The 22,197-nt window shown below is 42.6% G+C and overlaps 1 protein-coding gene across 3 annotated transcripts; it reads right to left on the reverse strand.

Moving 5' to 3' along the window:
* Positions 1–20: 20 nt before the first annotated feature.
* Positions 21–20,683, reverse strand: PLCXD1 (phosphatidylinositol specific phospholipase C X domain containing 1). 3 transcript variants are annotated; one of them, XM_088159931.1, is made up of 8 exons: positions 20,464–20,683; positions 18,672–18,783; positions 13,777–13,919; positions 10,326–10,462; positions 6,983–7,111; positions 6,302–6,457; positions 2,744–2,927; positions 21–1,495 (listed from the first exon to the last, which is right to left on the reverse strand). In XM_088159931.1, the coding sequence occupies exons 3-8, from the start codon at positions 13,886–13,888 to the stop codon at positions 1,200–1,202; spliced, it is 1,014 nt and encodes a 337-aa protein (XP_088016057.1). In that variant the 5' UTR covers positions 13,889–13,919; positions 18,672–18,783; positions 20,464–20,683; the 3' UTR covers positions 21–1,199. The 3 variants fall into 3 exon arrangements, with proteins under 3 accessions (XP_088016057.1, XP_014747774.2, XP_088016058.1); XM_014892288.2 differs by lacking the exons at positions 18,672–18,783; positions 20,464–20,683 and adding an exon at positions 18,319–18,514; XM_088159932.1 differs by lacking the exons at positions 18,672–18,783; positions 20,464–20,683 and adding an exon at positions 11,991–12,353 and having other exon boundaries at positions 13,777–13,916.
* Positions 20,684–22,197: the final 1,514 nt, after the last annotated feature.

Raw genomic sequence — 22,197 nt, forward strand, 5'->3', positions numbered from 1 at the left:
CCAAACTATTTCACTCCATATTACAGAGAGAGATCAAGTTTTATTAGAATGACAAGGGTACAAAAGATAGGCAGAAAAACTTCTGCAAACATTAGCAGACATCTGAATTTAGCTTTTGTATATAAAGTGCATCTAAAAAGTGAGGTATATGGAAGAAGTTGCATAGTGAACTTTACACAATAATTGGTTTTCTTTTAGTCCTGATGCTTGACAATTCTCTTACCTTCATGATGATTTGTTACTACACAGTTCATTTAAAAAAACAGAATTAGTATTTGATGGGAAATAGCATAAACCTCTTAGTTTTGACATACACAAAAACTATTTAGTGAGAGGAAAAATAATTACAGAGCTACTAAAATAGCTAAATAAAAGACCAGGTGTGAAACCCCAAATGAGCATGATAGAAGCCAACAATCTGTATTTCTAGGGCAGTTTAAGTTAAGATCAGGAATTTGTTTCCTCTGTTTATTTTCAATGTAAGGCATACTTAGGCAACACCTAGTAAAATGTTTAACTGCCACAGACAAACTGCATAGGGGCCTCATTTTGGTATCTTTATCCTGGCAGACCTGGCATGACTAAGTGCAAATTCAATTACCTCTTCGAAATTCCAAATAATTTTGCAGCTACCCTGTTTGTAATGTAGCTCACAACTGATACTCAGCACATTGGTATATACATAAAATAATTTCAAACTGGATTGTCAGTGCAGTACCCCAATATATCAAAAATATTTTTAACTGTTCCTTTTGTTTATTTAAGAGAAACTATGAAAATGGACAAGTCAATTTCAAACTGACATAAAAGAGTAAGAATTTGGGTTGCAAGTGCAGAATATCCTTACAACTTTAAGAAAACATAAAATCTTACAAATAAATCATGCAACTACTGACATTTTCCTCCTCCTTAGTCCTATGAAAAATAAGATTGCGTTTTTGAGACTTTCAGTATTGCCAGCTGCTACAGAATCAAAGCACCTCAAAAAAAAATTACACCTATACCGTAGTTCTCTAGAGACTTCTGCAAGGTACACCTGCTCTCTTTTTTGTCCAAAGGCCTCAAAACCCTGATGAGGTTGAGAGACCTTTTCCTACTGAGCCTTGAAAGCATTCCTGGTTTAAGTTAATTGGACCTTTATGGGATTCAGGATGCTTACACCAGGGCACAGTAAATGCAGACAAAGCCTTTTCAACTTTTCATAGATTAAGAAGCTGAGAATCAAATGTTATTTGTTCCATTTCACTTTGACAGTGCAATGGAGGATTAATTTTTGTGTTAAGTTCTATCACATCTTTGACAAAATCATTGTTTCCTATAAAGTCTCCAGCAATGATGTTAATACTTTTTTTTTTTGGTCCTGGATACTGCTGCTTTATCCAGATTTTCAAACACGGAAGACTCTGGAGTGTCATTTTCTTCAATGATCCAAAAGGGTGTACAAGAATATATCTTAAATTTTCTGTAAGGTTAATCCCTGCCACAAAGAATTTTCCTGAAACAAAAACCAGAAAGTCACACATTAAATATTCTTTTGAGGAGAAGAAAAATTTCTCAGTATTGCATTACATTCACATCTCATTCCAGTGGGGATCATTAAAACACTGACTTCACACTCTTTCTGTATTGCTTCATGTCCCTACACCTGTTTCCCCTTGTTGCAACTGCATGCTGTAGTAAACAATTCCTGAGCCACGCTCAGTTATCCAAACATTCCAGTTTAGCTAAGTTTGTCTACTTATGTATTGCAGTCTAAAGGTTCTCCACTGACTAGTCCTCCTCTGTAAATCATGTTTGTTTTTCTGAGGGTTGCTTCCAAATGCTTCCCCTGTGGTGGATAGGAACACAGGGTGCACCCGCCCAGGGCTGGGGGAGTGCGTTTTTGAGTGGCTTCTTTGTGCATTCACTTCAAAAGCTGTGTCAGAGGCTCTGAACTGAACCTCTGTCAGATTACAATACTTGAGTGCTGCTGCTTAATGTGCAGCTACACCCTTCTCATACTGCTCTTGTGTCACAGAATTACTAATCTTGGAAAAGGCTTCAAGATCATCAAGTCTAACATTTGACCAAGCCCCACCAAAACAACTAAACCATGGCACTAAGTGCCTTATCCAGTTGTTACCTGAACACCTCCACGGATAGTGACTCCACTACCTCCCTGGGCAGTCCATTCCAATGTTTAACCACCCTTCCAGTGAAGAAATCCTTCCTGATTTCCAGCGTCAACATGCCCTGGCACAGCCTGAGGCCATTTCCTCTTGCTGGTTGCCTGGGAGAAGAGGCCAATTTCTACCTTGCCACAACCTCCTTTCAAGTAGCTGTAGAGTGATAAGGGCTCCCCTGAGAGAAACCTTGTAGGGGATTCCTTTCACACCAAGGCTGGTGGAATGCACTTCTCTCACCATCTGTGCTGCCTAAAGCAACAAGCACAGAGCGGAGGAAGCAGCCTCCTACCCACGAGGTGGGCACAACCGTGCCAGCCAGCTGGTCTGCACCGAGGGCTCCCTTTCCGTGGGTCACAGGCGGCTGCCACAATCTCTGTAGTCTGTGCACGGAGGCATGCACTGACAGCGTCCACACCACCAAGGACAGCATCACACTCACCCAGGGGCGGGCAGAGCACTCAGCAGCCATGGGCACACAGCACGCACAGGGTGGTTATATCCCATAAGGCAATAATTGCCCAATTTCCTACTTGTTTTGCATTGCTGTAAGTGCCCCTGAGCGAACTCCCTGTGCCTACCTGGACGGCCCATCCGCTTCATGCGCTCCAAATACCGGATAAGAGCACGAGTGGATGTTTTGTTTCCCCACCAGTATGGGATGGGGGGCCACAGCTCACAGTGCTTCCCCAGTTCTGCCTCCTCTTCGTACGAGACTATAACCTGATGGCCAAGGTGCCACATGGTCCGCAGTGTTGGCACCACCTAAAAGGAAGCATGCCCAGGTTGAAGTCAGCAACACAGCAGCATTCCCAAAGTCCAAATACTGATGTGTGAGATCACCTTGGCACAGATTCAGTTCAGATAAAGCTTTTAAAAGAGCAGCCCAGTAGGTGATGGGCTGGTTTACAAGCTGCAGGGCAATAGGAGCCTGGGAGCTTCAGCAAATCCCTTCTTTCCTCAAACAATTCAGCTGTGATCATGTACATAACTCAAGGTCTTACACCTGCATAACAGGAAATCATCCTTGTGTCAGCCCTCATGCACAAGCCACTGCTGAAAGTTCCTTAGGGGAGGAAGATACAGACCATCTGCTGCAGGAATGCAGACACAGAAGCAGGAATCATTTTGGCAGATTCCACACATTGATGCAAATTTGGCACAGTAACCATCAAAGAAAACTGAACTGCTTAAAACTTGGTAAGATTAAATATGAATCACCAAGAGCTACATTAATTTTTGTTTCTCTAAGAGGAAAGTTTATCAAATTGGGATACTCCAGACATTTTTAATTGAGAGAGAGGAAGACTTGAGTCAGACATTTTCTCTATCAGATAGATACGTTAAAATAGCTGTTAAATTTAAGTGTCTCAATATGAAATTACATTTTCCAGACTCAGAAGTTACCACTGGAGAGAACTGAGGCCCTCTGACTAGTTTTATTTGCAAAACAAACATATTTAACATACATTGTTTTTTCTAAGAATGTTGTAGCTAAAAACTACGTTTTCTGCTTGTGAAAAAGAAATAGTGGCTTTTTGATGTTCCTATTAGCTTATTAATTTAAATAAAAGCCAAAGGCACTTGAAAATTAATGATGTAAATATTTGAAGAAAGCTGAGGGTTGAATGAATCCCTCTCAGTTCATCCACAAAAGAGAGAATACAAGCTCCCATTTGGTCAGAAAATATTGCAAAATTAAGGCACAAGCTACCTACACCACAAAACTCTGCGGTTGACTGAAGCCTTTGCTTTATCCCACCTGCCTTTCTAAAGCTGGAACGTCTTAAACAAACAAGTAAAGATGTGCAATAAAAGCCAAAAAAAAAAAAAAACTACCAGAGATGTGCATATGAACACAGGTGCTTATTTTGCAAACACAGCAGAAATGAAAGTCTAACAAGGGATTTTTAAACCCTAGTAATACAGATCAAAGGAAGACACCTTGAATAGTTTAGACAATTAAAATTGTAAATGCAGTGTAATATTGTCACGCTGTGGCCTGTGCCAGTACTACATACAGACCTTGCCTGAGCAGCTGCTTCATAAACCTTTTGACACTTAATTCTGTACAATAGAGATGCAGTCTTGCAAGACAGTAGCTAGCAGTTTATTTCAGAATAAGCTAGCAAGCATTTGGATATTCGATGGCAAATCTAAATCTGTGATCCTGAAAAATCCCACAGGTGCCTAACCTGCAATGGTACCACTAGAAAAATTGGTAAGATCCATTGTGCTGGTCACAGACCCCATAGATATAAAGTTTTCCTACTCGAGGGAAATAATTGGTTTGTCTTTTCTCCAGTTCTCTTCCTCCATCCTCCCGGACACAACTCAGATATGTTTTTTCTTCAGTGAAGTGATCTCAGACCATTCTTTCAATACCTTCATTCAACAAATTGTCATCAGCAACTTGCCCCTTTTGCAGTTAATAACTTTCTATTTTTTAAGAGCTGGCCATGTGTCTGAAAGCAAATTTGACCACCTTCTCCAGTATCTCTGCTCATCCAAAACTTACACACTCAAGTTATTTGGGGAAACAATAAAACAGTGTCACTCAGGTCTTCAGTTATTCAGCTGAGGCCTGAATATTCAGAATCCCCTAGTTTTGCTGAGAATTGTTCTATTTTAACTCTCCTGTACAAAATGCTTTGAAATGGTAATACTCATACGTTACTGATACACCAGCTTCAAAGGCTGAATTTGAATCGGGAACAGGGTCATCATTCTCCTGTACCACTCACATCTCCAGGGAAAACCCTCTGTTCCTATGCATCTTTGAAATGTTAATTGTTTAACTACTAAAAGCTCCCACACCTTGTAAAAAACAGAGAGAGCTAAAAGTCTCAACTTCTACAATCTAGCAATCAAATATTTTCTGATTATTTAAAGGTTTTCTGGAGGTTTGGGTAACTGCAAGACTGGTTAGGAGGTCAGCTGCAGGAAAGTCAATGCCACCAGGAATGCATTGAGAGCAAAGATGCTATTAAGAGGAACCTCAACAAATTGACAGAAACCTCAGTAAGCTCAACAGAAGCAAATGCAAAGTCCTGAACAGACTAACCCCACAGACCAGGACAGACTGGTGGAAGCTGGCAAGAAACCTACTTTGCAGAAAAGGACCCGAAGATTCTCATAGACATCAAGCTTCACATGAGCCAGTAGTGTGCCTACCTGGCAAAGGTCAATTGTGAACTGGGCTGTAATAGCAAAGGCACAGACAGCAAATCAAGAAAAGGGGATCTTCCCTTCTATTCAGCAGCTGTGGGACTGCAGCTCAAGTATTGTTTCCAGCTGGGGCTTCCCAGTGACAAAGAAGTCACTGAAAAGTTGGAGTGAATCCATCAGCACACAACCAGACTGAGCAGAGGCTGGAGCATGACACACAAGGAGAGGCTAAGGGAGCTGAGTCTGCTCAGCATGAAAAGAGAAGACTGGACAGGTCTTACTGCTGTCTGCAAATACCTAACGGGTACATGTGGAGAAGACTCCTCAGATGTGCACAGCAAAGGATGGAAGTCAGCAGACACAAGAGATAGAGAAGGAAAACATGGTTACTGTGAGAGTGGTCAAATTTGGCACAGAAAGGTGAAATCTCCATCCTTGGAGATAATCAAGAATGAACAGGATGCAGCCCAACGTAACTTTGAACCTGCTTTGCATGGTGGTATTGGACCTCCACAGGTCACTTCCAACCTAAACTATTTTAAATAGAAAAAAATTGATTTATAATTATTGCTGTGAAAAGGCAGAAAAATTGATTCTTTAAGTTCTATAAATATGTAAGACACACAACTTTTCCTTTCTTTTTTATTTCCTTTTCCTTTCTTTCCCCCTCTTTTCTTTTCTCTTTCCAAGAAAACTCAGACAGGACAACAGACGACAATTGTCTCTACTATTGTCCCACAGCTCAACAGACATACAGTCAAATTTAATTCCCTCCTCCACACTGTGGAATATAGGTTTGCTTGATCTCCTCAGTTCTATCAGAGAATGACCTATCTCTGATGCAGCAAATTGTACCATTCCGAGGTTAAAAGGACAGTGAAAGTAGAATACATCTAAAAATTTGGAATCAAAGATCTCACTGTGACGTATCATTCTTTTTAAAATGAGGGGGGAAAAGGTCTCATACTTACATATCTAGGACACAGTTTACACTGGAAAATCTCTTTTATACAGGCAACAAGATGATTATGAAGTCTCTTGGTTAATCCATCAAAATTCCTGCAGGCTATGATAACAACTTCCTGAGGATGACTTTCTAACCACCTCAATATTTCCCACAGAATATCCTGTAAGAAGGAAGTATGGCAGCTTAGAAAATTATCTGTGCTATGCAGGGGAAAGGACATAAAATCAACAGAGCAGTGATGATGGAACAGTCTCACAATCACAATAATGAAAAACTCTGTTTTCTCAAAAAAATAATTAAAAAAAAAAAGTGTTTCTGTAATTATATAAGGCTTTCAATGTCTTCTTCCCTTTAATAACTTCACTCCTTACCAGGGAAATAGGAATGCCCTGTGTATCATCCTGAGACAACATGTGATAAACCCCAGAACATCGGGCATCTGGTAGCGGATAGGCAGTGGAGAGCAGGCACGAGAAGTTTGAGGATGAGGAAAATCTTGATGCTCCAGTATCACATGCAGCTGCTGAAACTAATTTCCAGCCCTGCTGATTTTCTCTAGTTTGAAGTCTTCACAAAAGAAAAATAAATAACCTACTCAGAAGACCTTGAGACAGCATTTTTGGATTATGATGGCCCTTAAATGAAAGAAATGGTTTTATCGTCATCACAAATGTAAGGAAAATACCTGCACAGTAACAGTTGTGTAAACCATATGCACAAAGTACAAATTCATAGATGGATCATTAGCCTTGTGGGCAATCCTGAAATCCAGGTATCTAACTCCAGCCTCAAGTTGCTCCGTCACAGTCAGGACCTGAAAGGTGAAACAGAAGACAAAGGTCCTGAGAGCTTCAAATAGATTTGTTTCTTTAGTTCAAAAAGCTAAAAGAAGGGTACAAAGTTAGTCCTATGGCACTTTTCACAGATCTTTCATCTTTAAAATGTCACTATATGGCACCAAATTGCCACTCAGAAGAATTTTGCTCTCTGACAAGAGGGATTCCAATTTCCCTGCAGCATAAACTGCAAGTACAGATTAGATTCAGATTAGTTTCAGACAGTTGCCCTTGTTGTGTTCTGAAAGTTAAAGATCAATTAGCCTGTACATAAATACATGATTGTTCTTCACAAAACTATTCATTTAAAAAACAATTGCAGGATCAGCACGTTAGAAATGCAATATTTATCTTATTAGATCAAAGACTTTACCACGGTTGTCTCTGTGGACCTCACACATCCTCAACAGAAGGAAAAAAAAACAAAACCAGAAAAATCTACTGGCTATTTTTCTTTTTCAAGATAAAGATTCTTATAAAGTTTGAATTAACCTGTAGAAGTCCTACAAAACAGAGGCACTCCTCCAGATCCACTTCCCTCCGAGCACTTCCACTGGATTTGAGAGCTGAATAGAATGGTGACAAAGCTGTTTCTGAGGCAAAAAGTTCCAAATGATATGTCTTTTCCTTATATCAGGACTCTCTTAGCATAAGAAAATAGAATTTATTTAATGAAATATTTTTAAACTCAAATGTTTCAGTTCAACCTGCTAGGGATAAAAATTTAGGCTTCAGAAACTACACATGGTACTGATTTAAGTTGTAAGGGATTCAATGAAAGCTAAATCAGTACAAGGCATTGCTCTCGAATATCCATATTTGTAGCTTTAGCACTGAGGCAGAGCTTAAGACACGTGGCAGGATGCTCACCTTGCCGAGTTTAACCCCCTAACTTCCTGTTCTTTGGACATGAATTTAGCATCCCCTGAGGGGCCAGGCTGGGACAGAGCAGCCCTGTGTGCCCCAGGGTCCAGGGGGTGCAGTGGCTCTGGCCAAAGGCTCCTCCTGTGCCTGCTTGGTCTCCACCAGCTGAAGCAGTGGAAGGGATGATCCATACCCCTTTGCTTGGGAATATACTGGAGATGAGAACATACATGGCTGTAGGTCATCTGTAATCTTTGTGGCCAGAAAAAGCACCAAAGGAAGTGGTTGCTCTGAACTGCCCTGCAGATGAATTCATTTCTTATCTGTTGACTACACGGGAAAACAAGACAAATTAGACTCTTTAATTAGTCTAATGGGTTTGGATACTGAATTAGGCAGTGTGAACACTGTCCCCCTAAAGGGCAAAATTTAAAAGGAAGCCCTGAGGAGCAATGCTGCTCAGTGCTTTAATCTCACACCAGGCATCCAGGGCACGACTGGAAGTTACATGGCCATTACACGGGAAATATTTGGGGCTCCTGACTGACAGCCACAACAGCTGGGGCTCAAGCAGGCAACTCCCAGGCACTGGGCCATCCAGGAACTTGTGGATACTACCATCAGCAGGGCTCCATGGTGTCTGTTCTGGATACCAACGGGTGGAGTCATCTCCCCACACAGATAACTGGAGAAGGCAGAGCTAAGGAGGGGCAGGATTGTAGCTGTGCCTCTTCCCTAACAGCACTGGGCTACTTCCTGCTTGTTACACTGGGTTTGGACCAGAAAATTACTCTAATGATGTTAAGGGATTGTTTATCACCAACAGGGTCACTTTGCCAGCCAGAAACCCACAAGTTGGGAGCTTTCTAAATCTTTTATTGGCTCAAGTCCCTCCAAAAGAAGCAGCTCAAGGTAAACAAAGATCTGTGCTAAGCAAGTGCCCTTCAACATCAGCTCATCAGCTGGTTCATATTTGATACCTGGTAGTGTCTAAGATTCCACTTTGCCAGAGCTGCTCAAACACAACAAAAGAAATCTTGTCATGCTCAATGCTATTTATCAATTATTCTATTTTAATTCCCTAATAAAGAACTATTCCTTCAATAAAAACAAAAACAGAAAGATTTTTGGAACCTCTTCAATGTCAGGAAAGTCTGTTCTTCGGAAGAATCTTCAAAAGCTGTAGCTTAAATCATGATCCCCAATTTTGTCTTTAAAATACATTTTTGAGGAGCAAAGAGATAACAACTAGCTTAATATTTGCACATTTTAAAAAGTTAACTAAACCTTAAGTGATGGACCACACCTTCACTCTTTTAATATTTATGGGGAAAAAAATCCTTTCAACAAGGGATTCTTCTGTTTCTGCTGTTGGTGAAATACCCAGTATAGGTGGGGAACACAACTGACATCTCACACAACAGTGATAGCAAAAATGACAAGCAAGTACCTTCTGAACAAAGAGCAATTACATTAATATTAAATTATATTTACCACCACAATAAACATGTGGAAAAGGGTTTCTAGTACTAAGTGGTCAGCTTTAAGCAACAATTTCTGCCTCACCTGCATGCTTTTTCCCCAGAAAAGATGATCAGATATGTGTGGCTCCTATCTCATACTTCCAAGTGCTGGAAAGAGTAATTTTCTTCATTTTAGCTGGAATGGAACTGGGGTTTGGATTCGTGCTGGAAACAGCATTGATTACACAGATGTTTTTGCTGTTGCTGAGAAGTGCTTACACAGCATCAAAGCCTTTTCTGCCACTCACCCCATTCCACCAGCGAGGAGGCTGGGGGTGCACAAGGAGCTGGGAGGGGACACAGCCGGGACAGCTGACCCCAACTGACCACAAGGATATCCTACATCATAAGGAGCCATGCTCAGCATATAAAGCTGGGGGAAGAAGAGGGGCAAGGTTCAGAGTGATGGTGTTTGTCATGCTAAGACACCGTTACACACGATGGAGCCTGGCTTTCTTGGAGATGACTGAACACCTGCATGTCCATAGGAAGCAGTAAATTAATTCCTTATTCTGCTTTGCTTGCACATGTGGCTTTTGCTTTACCTATTAAATGGTCTTTATCTCACTCCACAGGTTCTCCAGCTTTTACCCTGCAATTCCTCCCCTATCTCACCCAGGGGCAGCGAGAAGCAGCAGTGCAGGGCTGAGTTGCTGACTGGGGTTAAGACACAACACACAAGCGTAGCATCTCATGAGAGCACAGATTTCTGGGCAGCAGGCTATCCTGTCATTGTACACTCTCAGCCCTGCAGCACAAGCTTGACCTTTGCCAAGGCAAGAAGAGAACACCAGACAATGGTTACCTGTGTTATAGACCACTTCATGATAATGGGGTGCACAATGCAGGGCAGACATTTGTTTAAAAACTTCACCAGCTTGGACTCGTTGCCACTAACAGCAGAGCTTTTATCCAAACAGTAGGTCATAGTGTCGTGACTCCCTGTAGAATACAAAAATAAATGTACAGAAAATCTCATTTCTTAACTACTCAAGACCACATTCTATGGCTACATTTCATGTGCACACCTGATAGGCCACCACATTCACAAGCCACACACTTATACTGTCTGAGAGCCTCTCTAGTTATGGCAAAAAGGTGGAATTGTCTACAGAAGTTGCTCACCGGACATTAATAAGCTTAGCATGAAATCCTTGTGAAGGGAAAGCATTGACACTTTTCAATAAAGCAGTCCCCATCTAAACAACACATCACTGTTGTTTGCCCCAAACCACAATAAAATGGTCTGTTTCAAATGGCATCTTCCCTCAAAATAATTATCTTGATGTGAAAACATTTTTTTTCAGGGAATAAATAGCTGAAGGCTGAATTTATCTAGAATTTGTCCTGTTTTCAGAGTTTTCCAAATGCAGGATTTCATTGTCCAAGATCCTCATCTTTGCACAGGAAAATATGACTGAAATCAGAAATTCAGGTTCTTGCACCTTTGACTGGATCAACATTTAACTTGGCACTTTAACCACTTTATCTTAAATATCTGCTAAAAACGTCCTCCTGAACTAAACCCCCACCTCCCCTACAAAAACAAGAAACAAGGTGAGTGCTTAAAGGTTTCTGAGGCAAATCTAAGTCTAAGTTTATGAATGAAAGATGATCAAGATCTTTATTTGATGGACTTCAAAAATTACCTGACTCTTTCGAGCACAGGGAATTACACAGGCATTGGAGCCAAGAACAGTCTGCCCAAATATTTTATTTCCTTGAAGTCTTAATAAATCTGGCACATCTCTTGCATCATGTTTAAATGAAACTATTGCAACTCACAATTTTATCAAGACAGGGAACCAGTGATTTTGCTAGCTTTTCTGTTCCATTATTTCTTCCAGTTTTATAAAGCATCAATAAGAAAAGCTAACAATTCAGTGAAGTTGCTTGGATCTTAACAGAGATCTGCAAAGAATCTGCTTATCATTTTGATATTTAAGTCTTCTATCAAACTAATAGTTGACTGGTGCTAGGAACTGCTTTCTTGAATTGTCAGTCTTACTGGTGCCAGTGGTAATGTTTCTAGTAAACAAAGTAAAAAGGATTGGTTTGGAAATAAAAATTCTTTGGAACTGTCAATAACAGTTTGACGTCTCACTCCATTTTTTTCACCTCCTAAAAGCCTTTTAAAATTTATTGTACTGCTTTAAACACCCAAACCACACTCATTTCAGATGGAAGATCAATATAGAGGGCATGCAATAAAAGAATTATGTGTTAGAAAACGTAAGAGTAAAACTATTAATTATCCATGGACCAAATCCAAGCCTGAAAGAGATGAGCAGGATTCCATTGATGGGTGTTGCATCCATGGATGCCAACCAGCAAACGGATAGTTATCTTCTACTCACAAGTCTTTTGTGATGTCATGAGTTACAGTAATGAAAGGAAGACGGGTACATCCATGACACAACATATATGATGCAAAGACAGTGAGCTAGCACAAAGCCAAGTAGCTCCAGACCTTGAATCCACATCTCCCCAGCAGCACTGTGCTGAATCTGGTGCAAGCACAACACTTATTAATGAGATTTGCTGCTGTCTCCTCATCATGCTTTCAGAATCCACTCTGTCATCTTTCTTGCATGCCTTCTATGAGATAAACTTCCACTTCCAAACTGGGTTTCCTCCCTCTGGAAACCTGCCAGAGCTGTCTTGACCTGGTTGGTCTTGATCTGTTTGTGTTCTCACTTGGGCTTGATCAGCTTTGTAGGTCAGCTGGACAGACACCAAAATATTCCAAGCTAATAGCCTGCTGCTCTGTAAAAGTCCTCTAATGTTTTGCTGAAATGGACTTGCCTTCAGCTGTTCTTCACGACTGTTCTCCCTGCAGGCATATTCACAAGAACAACAAACATTTGCAAGAATAAAAAGGTCACCTTTAGGAGGAGAGCCAGGAAGGCAAACAGAGCCATCAGCAGGTTCTCTACTTTCTATGATGGCCAAGAAGCATCAGGTGAAATTCTTACAGAAACAACATGTCTCCTTTTCCAGCAAAAAATCCCACTGAGTGTGCTACTGACTTTTGAACAATTTTTGCAATAGGAACAAAAATAGAAAAAGAGAAGACTATTATCTTCTTTTTTCAGTCATAAGACAGATATGTGTTTTCTTTTTTCCTCTCTCGATGGGTTTTTCTCAAGGGGTTTTTCAATAGCACTGGTCCTAGTCCTCTTACCTGGGCTTTATAGGCTCTGTTTAGCACATCCTAAATAGATATGTGCTTGTTTTGTAGTTAACATCCATTCAAATGACATTATCTAAAAAGACTCCATGAAATAAGTTTCTGGATGTCAATTTTAATTGGAACTCCACATGCCATCAGTTCACAATGGACAGAAAAAAGCCAAAGCACTACAATTCTTGGGTTCTCCCAGAGGTCTACTCGCTGAAGACAAGATTTCACACTATCTCTAAATATATGCCTTTCCTAAAATTAATCTATGATCCTGTGGCCTACATAAAGCATTCATCTACACACTGTGCTGCTTTCCCCCCAAACTACCTGTCACATCTACAGGTGTGAGAGAAAATGTGGGCTAGACTTTTCTTTAGTAGCATTTTTGGTGTGGAAGCAAAGGGAATCACTCAAGACCTGATGTCTCCCGATGGGTCAGTGAAATCACATTATACCATAAATTTTTTGGACAGAATGAGGGGGGGGGGGAAATCAAGGCAGCAGAAAGAAGTAATAATATGACCAAAGAAAGGTTAATAATACACAGGTATCACTTAAATGCATTTATGCATAACACAATAAATCCCGTTTTTATAAGATCATATAGAAAAATAAGTCTACATTAATAAAAACATGTTAATTACAAGTCTCAATTCTCTTTTTTCTGCAACTTCACAGCCTCTTTTAGACAGTACAAAAAAAAATGATAAGGTAAAATATTAATTCTCCCCTCCTGGAAACATTTTATGATATAGGAAGTCACAAGAATTGATTAGAAAAATTTTATCATTGCCCAAGTAAGTCAATCCTTAGATCAATAATAATATCTGACAAGATGATGCAAAGTGCCTCTTTCTTTTTATTTCTAAAAAACAACATAAAATTCCTTTGTTAACCCTCCCCTCTAAGAAACCCCAAACATTACAGACCAACATTATTCACATAACATTACACAAACCCTCCCCCACACACTGACCCAAATAATAAACATAGCCAAATGGGACAAACAGGATATTCCAATGCTTAAATGGCAAGCTAAAAAAACCAGTGGAGAGCAAAAGTTAATCTTTACCTGGGAGAGCTAAGTTATAGAGGGGAATATCCCAGAGCTTCTCTGGTAACTGTGACATCCATTGACCATTTTCATGGCACACATGAACGAAGGTTTGCAAAGGGCCTTCCATTGGTATGTGCTCTGAGACTTCATAGGGTGTTCTGGAAGGGAAAAAGAAAAGAAAAACAATAGACCATTCCATATACTGAGGTTGTATTGATGACATTGCACCTGTGTAAGGCAGATTTATAGATATTATAAAATGCCAACCCTTCTCTCGAGTAGTTGCAGCAAAACATCAAGAGCCTGTCAGCCAGGACATATGCTGCTTTTGATAACATTGTCTCCCAGCACAATGCCAAAGGGTGGGTTCCAGCTTCAGGCTTGCAAAGTGACCAAGTGAAAGAAAAAACCAAGCCAAGACAAATATACACAGTTTCACTGGTATGGAGAAATTACTTTTATATTGGCTGTTGTGAAATCACAAGGAGTACCTCTCTCCAGTGTGAAACTGTGTCCATTCCTTCACCCTTTGCAGTCCCAGGAGCACAGCAAGGGGACTGATGGCAGGGCTGGGACAGGGGCTAGGGCTGCTACCCTCAGGTCCCTAGAGAACGTTGGAGGATCAAATCAGGTGCCACAGGAGTACATCTATACATCTTTAAAAAGATGTCAGGACACTGGATTTGCAGGTCATGCCAGCATCTGGGGTCAAAGAGGAAAATTTTCCTCTCCTTATTCCTTCTTTGGAGGATACCAAAGATGTTTTTATCACTACTACAAGTCCATGATCATAAGTATTTCAGTTTTCTCTGATCTTCCTGAAACTACTCTGGAACTGTTCTTCTCTCGGATCTTCTGGAAAATTTGCAGTGGTCATGCAGAAGTGCCAGTGGATGAAACCCAGTTGAGAAATCATAGCATCATCAGGGCGTGCTAGAGTTATCCTTTTCATTTTTCACTTTATGATCTCCTGGACTGCACAGAACACAAAATAAATTCTCCATGTTTTGGGGGTTTTTTTACTAGGATGTTCCTAGTTCAGGTGGCGGTCTGGAGATTAGAGCCTTCCTTCTTTTCACTGCTTTCAAGGGTTTATTTTGTCACAGATAGTGTTAGATCATGGCACAGTGATTACCATCATTAATATGACAGCTTCCTTTTTAATACTTTTTTTAAAAGATTCCAATGTAAATGATTCCTTCTTGTCTGCTACAGCAATCACAGTCAGATACATATTTTTGAGGTTTTGTACTCTGCAAATACCCTCACTGGTCCCTTTTGCTTCATCTTAGCACATTCATTCAAGTTTGTTTCTCCTAGGAGGTGGCTGGTTTTCCTTATATACTGGAGAGCTACAGTGCTTATATGAAGAATATTTCCTTAAACATCGTGCAATAGATTTTTTTTCCTTTGACAGGCACATAGGGTCATCTGAAAAGCAACTTTAGGAATTGATTCCTAAGTTTGATGTCCATATCATACAAAAAAGATACAATCTGCTTTTATACCAGCCAGTGCACAAAGCATCACCTGCCTAGCCTGCCTTGCTGCGCCTTCAGTGCATCTTTGAGCTGAAAGAAACAAATGGTCTCTACATGCCACATACCAGCTATTCTTATTCTTGGAAAAATACTCAGATCTCAGGCAGATCAACTCACACAACCTCTGCCTCTGCACTTTAATATGATGAGCTTCTGTCCCCCACAGACCCTTGTTCAGACAACAGATGCCTGCAGCTCATTTTGTCACCTTTTGCTGTTTCATGCTTCATGCATCAGACTGCACAGACTGCACACAGCTGCTCTGCTCTAGTCTCTGTACCAAGTAGCATCAGGGTGGACAGGGGCTGCAGGTGCTGAAAACAGACGGTCTCTCTTCCTCTCCAGCTCTGAAGCTGACAGGAGCTGTGAGGCTGCAGTACCCCAGCACTTATGCAGGTCCTGTATGCAGACTAGAAACCTGACTGCAAGCATTGTTTTTCCTCTTCTGAGGGGGGTAGATTTGCAGGTCCCTTTCCAGAGCCTTGGGGCTCTCCAATTCCCCAAAGCCACCCACACTCCCCCAGAACAGGCACCCATCACCCCAGGCACCCATAGCAAGACCCTTAAGCCCTGTCAGGCAGTCACACTTTGTCCTGGTACAGGCTCCTTTGCACCAACAGCACCCCCAGGATGCATCCAAGGGTGCAGATTTGCCTGCTGCCACTCTCTCCCCCTGCCATACGCTCTCACCGCCTTGCCTGGGCTAACACAGGCAAAGCCTCACTGCTGACAGAAAAAAGCTACGTTTCTGCCATGCTGGTCCCTTTCTCCAGTTCATCACGGGGTCAGGATAGCACATGCTGAGGAAGTCCCTGCAGAGGCATCAAGCCCTGCAATTGCCTTTGCTGAGCTGTGCAAGAGACCCCTTGGCATTGCCCAGCCAAAGCCCATGGGCAGCAGGTTCTCAGCCCGGCACAAGCTGTCATCAATGCTCCAGCCTCTGCAGGAACAGGACACTTCACAAAGAGTGTCCTGCTGGGCCTCAGGAAAGCCAGTAGAGAACAGAAACTGCAAGACCAAGACATACTCACTGCAGTCCTGCAAACACAGACATGTGAGAGATGCACATCATTCTCCTCTTCCTCTTCTTCTTCCACAGTACCCTGAGACTGGGGATGGCAGCCAATGGCAGTGCATAGCATGAGCTGCACCATGGCCATCTGCTGATCAAGTCCTGTACAAAAGTGACTGGACCAGGTTTTTTCCTGTTCCCCCATGTAATGCAAAGCCATAATGTACAGACTGTCACCTCTAAACTCAGCTGCTGCCTTGTGTTTGAGGGGCAACCTTTAGGGAGAAATCAAGGCTTGCCTGGAGAAATGAAATTGCAACCATTAGCTGCTGCCTCTCATGATTAAATTCTAAACTTCACAAGTGAGAACTTCAGAAATTAGTTTATTTATTCCCCTTTTCCAGACAGGTAAGTCCATCCTACACATAGTGTGATAAATAACTGTGTTGGGTTTGCATGGCAAGATTTTGGTAGTGGGGGAGTCTACAGAACTGATTTCTGTGAGAAGGTGCCAGAAACTTTCCCCATGTAGAACAGAGCCAATGCCAGCTGGCTTCAAGGCGGGCCTGATGCTGGCCAAGGTAGAGCCCATCAGCAACAGCCTCTGGGGTAACAGATTCAAGAAGGGGAAAAGCAACAGCAGCCAGGAAAAGAGGAGTGAGAATATGTGAGAGAGACAACTCTGCAGACACCAGGGCCAGTGTAGGATGAGGAGGAAGAGGTGCTCCAGGCACTGGAGCAGAGATTCACCTGCAGCCCATGGTGAAGACCATGGTGAGGCAGCTGTGCCCCTGCAGCCCATGGAGATCCCTTCTGGAGTAGAGTCCTCCACCTGCAGCCTGTGGAGGGTCCCACAATAGAGCTGGTGAATACCCAAAGGAGGCTGTGACCCCATGGGAAGCCCATGTGGGAGCAGGCTCCTGGCAGGACCTGTGGTTTCACGGAGAGAGGAACCCACGCTGGAGCAGGTTTGCTGGCAGGACTCGTGACCCCATGGAGAGGACCCATACTGGAGCAGATCACAAAGAACTGCAGGTCTTGGGAAGGACTGATATTGGAGACATTTATGGAAGACTATCTCCCACAGGAGGGATCCCACACTAGAGCAGAAGAGTGTGAGGGGTCCTTCCCCTGAGGAGGAGATTAGCATAGACAATACTTTGTGAACTGACCTCAGCTCCCACTCTACATCCCCCTGTGCCACTGCAGGCAAGGGAGGTAGAGAAAATCAGAAATGAAGTTGCACCCTGGAAGAATGGAGGGGTGAGGGGTAGGTGTTCTAAGATTTGCTGGTTATTTCTCATTACCTCACTCTGATTTCATCGGTAATGAATTCAATATTTTCCCCAAGTCAAGTCTTTGCCTGTGATGGTACCTGGTGAGTGATCTCTCCCTGTCCTTGTCTTGCCTATGAGCCTTTCATTACATTTTTCTCTCCCCTTGCTGAGCAGGATAGTGATAGAGAGACTTGGCTTCCAGTCAGGATCAACCCACCCTACCTACCCTCGCTCCCCTGCTCACACCAGCTGACTTTCCTTGGCTGCTCTGCATACAGGCAGCGATTACATTTCGAGGACGTTACCGGGACACATGCGATAAACAAGCAATAAAACATGCGGACGTGTAAAGCCGCTAGAGATCACCATCCTCCGGCCCCAGGACACCGGGATCATCGGGCTGATCGTCCCGAGCCCGGGCTGCGCACCTGGCTCGTACAGCCCCAGGGACACGGCCAAACCCCGGCCAACGCAGTTCCGGGAGGGACGTATAATTAAAGAACCATTCATGATGACATCAGTAAAACACATGCTGCAGCCGACCCAGAAGCTAAAAAAGCCCTCACGGGAATCATAGGAAACCCTACGAGGAGCAGTACCCGAGCAGCCCCCGAGGAGGGGCCACAGCCCCTCGGGGCGATGGACCCGGGCTCCGCGCTGCGCCCGAGGAGCGCATCCTTCCTTCCCTCCCTCCTTCCCTCTCCTCCTCCGCAAGAGCTTTACTCACGCCGCGGGACGATTCCGTTTCCATGTCGGCTCCTCGGGAAGCCGTGCGCACCCCAGCTCGCCCGGGGCCCCGCAGCCAGGCGGGGCGGAGCTGCCCCGCCCGCCTCCAGTGGCCGCAGGTTTGAGGAAGGTGAAGAAGGGGCGGGAGGGATGAAGAAGAGGAGGAGAAGTGGCGCTGCCCGAAGTGCGGAGCCGCTCTCTGGATTGACGGGGCATTGCTCCAGGAGGAGCCTGCGGGCAGGGACAGGCGGGGGAAGCGCCAGGCAGCAGCGTGTGCCATGCTGCATTTGAAATCTATTCATGTAAGAAGGCTTAAAATAAATATTTACGAACATATCTATACATAAAAAGTACCTTAATTTCCTGTTGTATCTGTCCAGCAAAGCTTGTCAGGTCCTCAGCTGTGGTGAAATTCACTTATGATGCCACCTGGCAGAAATCTTGGCAAGCTCTTCAAAAAGCTTTTCTGTGTAAAGAGGCAGGAGGTAAATAGATGAGTGATTGGCAGGTAGAGACAAACATGCAAATCCTCGGTGCAGTTCTTGAAACAGAGTGTGTTCTCAGCCTTCCCAGAGAGATGGAGAAAGGATCTCACCTACCCTTAAGTGTTCCAAAAGCACATTAAATCACACAGTTGCCTAAGTAAAGAATGGTGACCTGAAATTCCAACTGAAAGAATGAATAGAGAAGATTAGCTCCCCTTTCTCCACGGGGCAGCATTCCTAGGGGGTTACCTGCAATGGGACTGGGATCTAACTGCTCTGGGATCATACTGCAGTTGGGATTAGCAATACTTCAGGCTGCGGTGCTGTGCTTCTTAATGCAAGGATGTATTTTCCAGATGGGCCTTTTTCATGAACTCATTTTTGCAGGAGGCAGAGCAGTGTATAGGTACAGAGCAAAACTTGCTGTGATACCAACAGCAGCAAGATCAGGTTAACATTCAGCTAAATGATTCATTGCAATCACAATGGGATTCCATTGGTGAATCCCAGCCCATCATCCCTGGGCTTCAGGGTGATGCTTACACATCAGTTATATGTATCAGTTCAGGCTGCTGTTTATATATCAGCTCTTTCAGAGTATCACAAAACTAGCTGCGGTTAGAAGCAGAATAGATGTGCACCAAGCTGTAGCACTAGGCACAAAAAGGATAAAACGCCAAAAGGAATGAAGTAAATCAAAGGAGAAGGTAGGAAAGAAAAGACACTATTTGATGGCTGTGTGGTTTTGCACTACCATGATAGAAAGTATCTGAGAACAGTTACAGAGAGGTGTTATTGTGCCCTTTGTGGAATGAAATAAATAGGAAAGTGTTCCAATCAGAAAAGGCTAGAAGTAAAAATCAAAGTCAACTTTAATTCTTCATTTGCTTAGAGAGTTAAGACTATGAAGATGTGACACAACAACAGTCAGGCAGACTCCAGATACTACCATGATGAATACAGTACAGCCTGATATGGTTCCAGTCTTGTGAAATAAACCTGTGTGAAGTTGCTTGGACTAAAAGGCAAAATGTGACTCTGGAAAGAAAAAGAAAAAATTAGGGGGGAAAAAATGGAAAGAAAAAATTAAAAGCTATTTTGGTGTGGATTTGAAATGAGTAACAAAAAACTCAAAAAGAACCATGAAACTGGAATCCCATATTTTATTCTGAGGGCCTTAACGCAGGACTTTATACCCTAGTAATGCAAAATGTCTGGTGAGTGATGTGGAAATGATCTTGCAGGTCTCACCTCAACAGAAATACTCTATCAGGAAATCTTAAGCCGTGTCCAAACCCTTCTAATTCCCACCCTTTCAAGTCTGAGTTTATGTCTCAGTCCTTCTTTGTTTGCACTGGAATTAACAGAGATGTCAAGAGAGTTGCTCTTGGTTTGGTTCTGAGATCACAATCTCTCAGGAAGGATTTAGGAATCCCATAAACCAGAAATGACAGGAAGTTAATCAGCAAATGATTAAAGCCCTGAATAAGCATGTCTTCCGAGGAGCAGTCAAGGCAAGAATAATTTTTAGCAGTATTTGCAGAAATTACGATTTCAGTATGAGGAAGCAGGGACATTTAAAAGCTCAAGATTTACTCTCCTCCCAAAATAAATTTCTGCATTAAAAAGACAAGACAGAGCTCAAAACACAAAGGACTTACCCAGAAGTAGTTTATCAGGTTTTGAAGCTTTCAGTACAGAAGAAGTTTGAAGCTGGTAGCATCTGAGTGAATCAAAACAGGCAGAGACATCAGTGTGGGGACTGATGGAAGTGCAGGTCTGATTTATAGCTGTGGATCAGAGTGAAATTTCTGGTTTGTTAGTCGCAGAGGCAGCAATCATAGAGCCTTAAACTGGATTTTATATATTTAAACACTGGCATATCAAAATATGATGCTCTCAGTCTGAGAGAAATCAGTTCGTTTGTTCAGATGAATTAGAGGTTGCTGACATTTTTTTGAAAATGTACAGTATTTGAGATATTGCATGTGACTTTTGTCTCCCAACCCAGTTTTTTATTTTCAGATATGGACCACCTTTACCCTATGCTGTAATAGAAATACCACTAAGTATTTAAACAACCTTAACTGAATTCCCTGGATTTGGAGTGTTTGTTCTGAGGCTGTTTGCCACGACCTGGGCAATGTGTGTATTTGCCCCTGTCCTGACTGACTGATAAGTCCTTTCAACCTTCACCTAATTTGTGGCTTTGGAACAAACAGGCAGCTTAATATTTCTGAGAAGAGGTTGTATATCTTGGGGCAGCAGCCAAGCTGTCTCCTAAGAGCAGGGTAATCATCGAGGAGGCAGCTTGCAGCATCAGGGAGGTTGCTCTGGGTAATAAAACCTGGGAAGAAACATCCAGCCCAGACCTGCTGAGAACTTGAAACTGCTTCCCTGTGTTTGCTTCTGGGAAGCACAATGGCTACTCAAGCTTGCAGTGCTGTGAGCAGAATGTGAAGAGGATGGGAGACGGTCTGGAGCCCTTCTTTGCACTTGGTCCCTGTGCGTGGAGCTGCCTATCAGTGATGTGCCTCTGACAACCTGGCACCAACTGGCAGGAAACCTTAGGCAGAAGCATTGGGGTGGGATTTAGGTTGCCCAAATACATTGTAGTGTTTGAAGAAACCGCTCTGGCTTTATTTGCAACAGGCAAAGCAAGTGATAAAATTCGGTGGCTGGTAAAAATGCTACTGGGGTGGTCAGACATGGGGTACAGTGTTGCTGAGAGGAAAAAATTGAGTTGAATTCTATTAGCGAAAATTTTTACTGAAATTTTTAAAACAGAAAAACACTGGGAAAAAACCTTCAAATTCTTCCACTTTGATCCATTCCCACCAGTATAAGAGAGGCTTCAGTGGGCGTGGATCAAGGTGCAGGCAAAATAATCTTCCTCTCAAACAGAAGCAAGCGAGATTTTAATTTTAACCTAACTGCACCATTATTGACAGGAAGAGTTTAAATGCACTAAAATACTTTTGGTACAGCCAGCTTACTTCATGTCTGGCACTAACAGTGTTTAAAACAAGAAAAGAAATGCCCTTGCAACATGCACAGGAGAGCTGCTCCTAATGTCCTACTAGGAAGAGAAACTTAAAGGGGAGATAAACAAAACTCTCTTCTCAGACCCAGCATCTGAGAAAACATGAGCAAGAGGAGAACTGGGCTTTGTTGCCAGAACCTAACAGAGAAACTGAGGAGACACAAAAATTAAATGCATTCCTGTCCACTAGAAAGGATTTCAAGTTACAGGTAGAAGGGAAACCTCCTCATTCCTCCCTTTGCCATTAGTTTGTTATCTAACCCTTCAAACTTGCGGGAACTCCCTGTCCTGCATGAATCTCAGCCTTTTTTTTCCTAATTGGAACAGGTCAGAAACAAAGCCCTCTACTCTG

The sequence above is a fragment of the Sturnus vulgaris genome, chromosome 2, assembly GCF_052056855.1.
Source record: "Sturnus vulgaris isolate bStuVul1 chromosome 2, bStuVul1.hap1, whole genome shotgun sequence".
NCBI classification, from domain to species: domain Eukaryota; kingdom Metazoa; phylum Chordata; class Aves; order Passeriformes; family Sturnidae; genus Sturnus; species Sturnus vulgaris.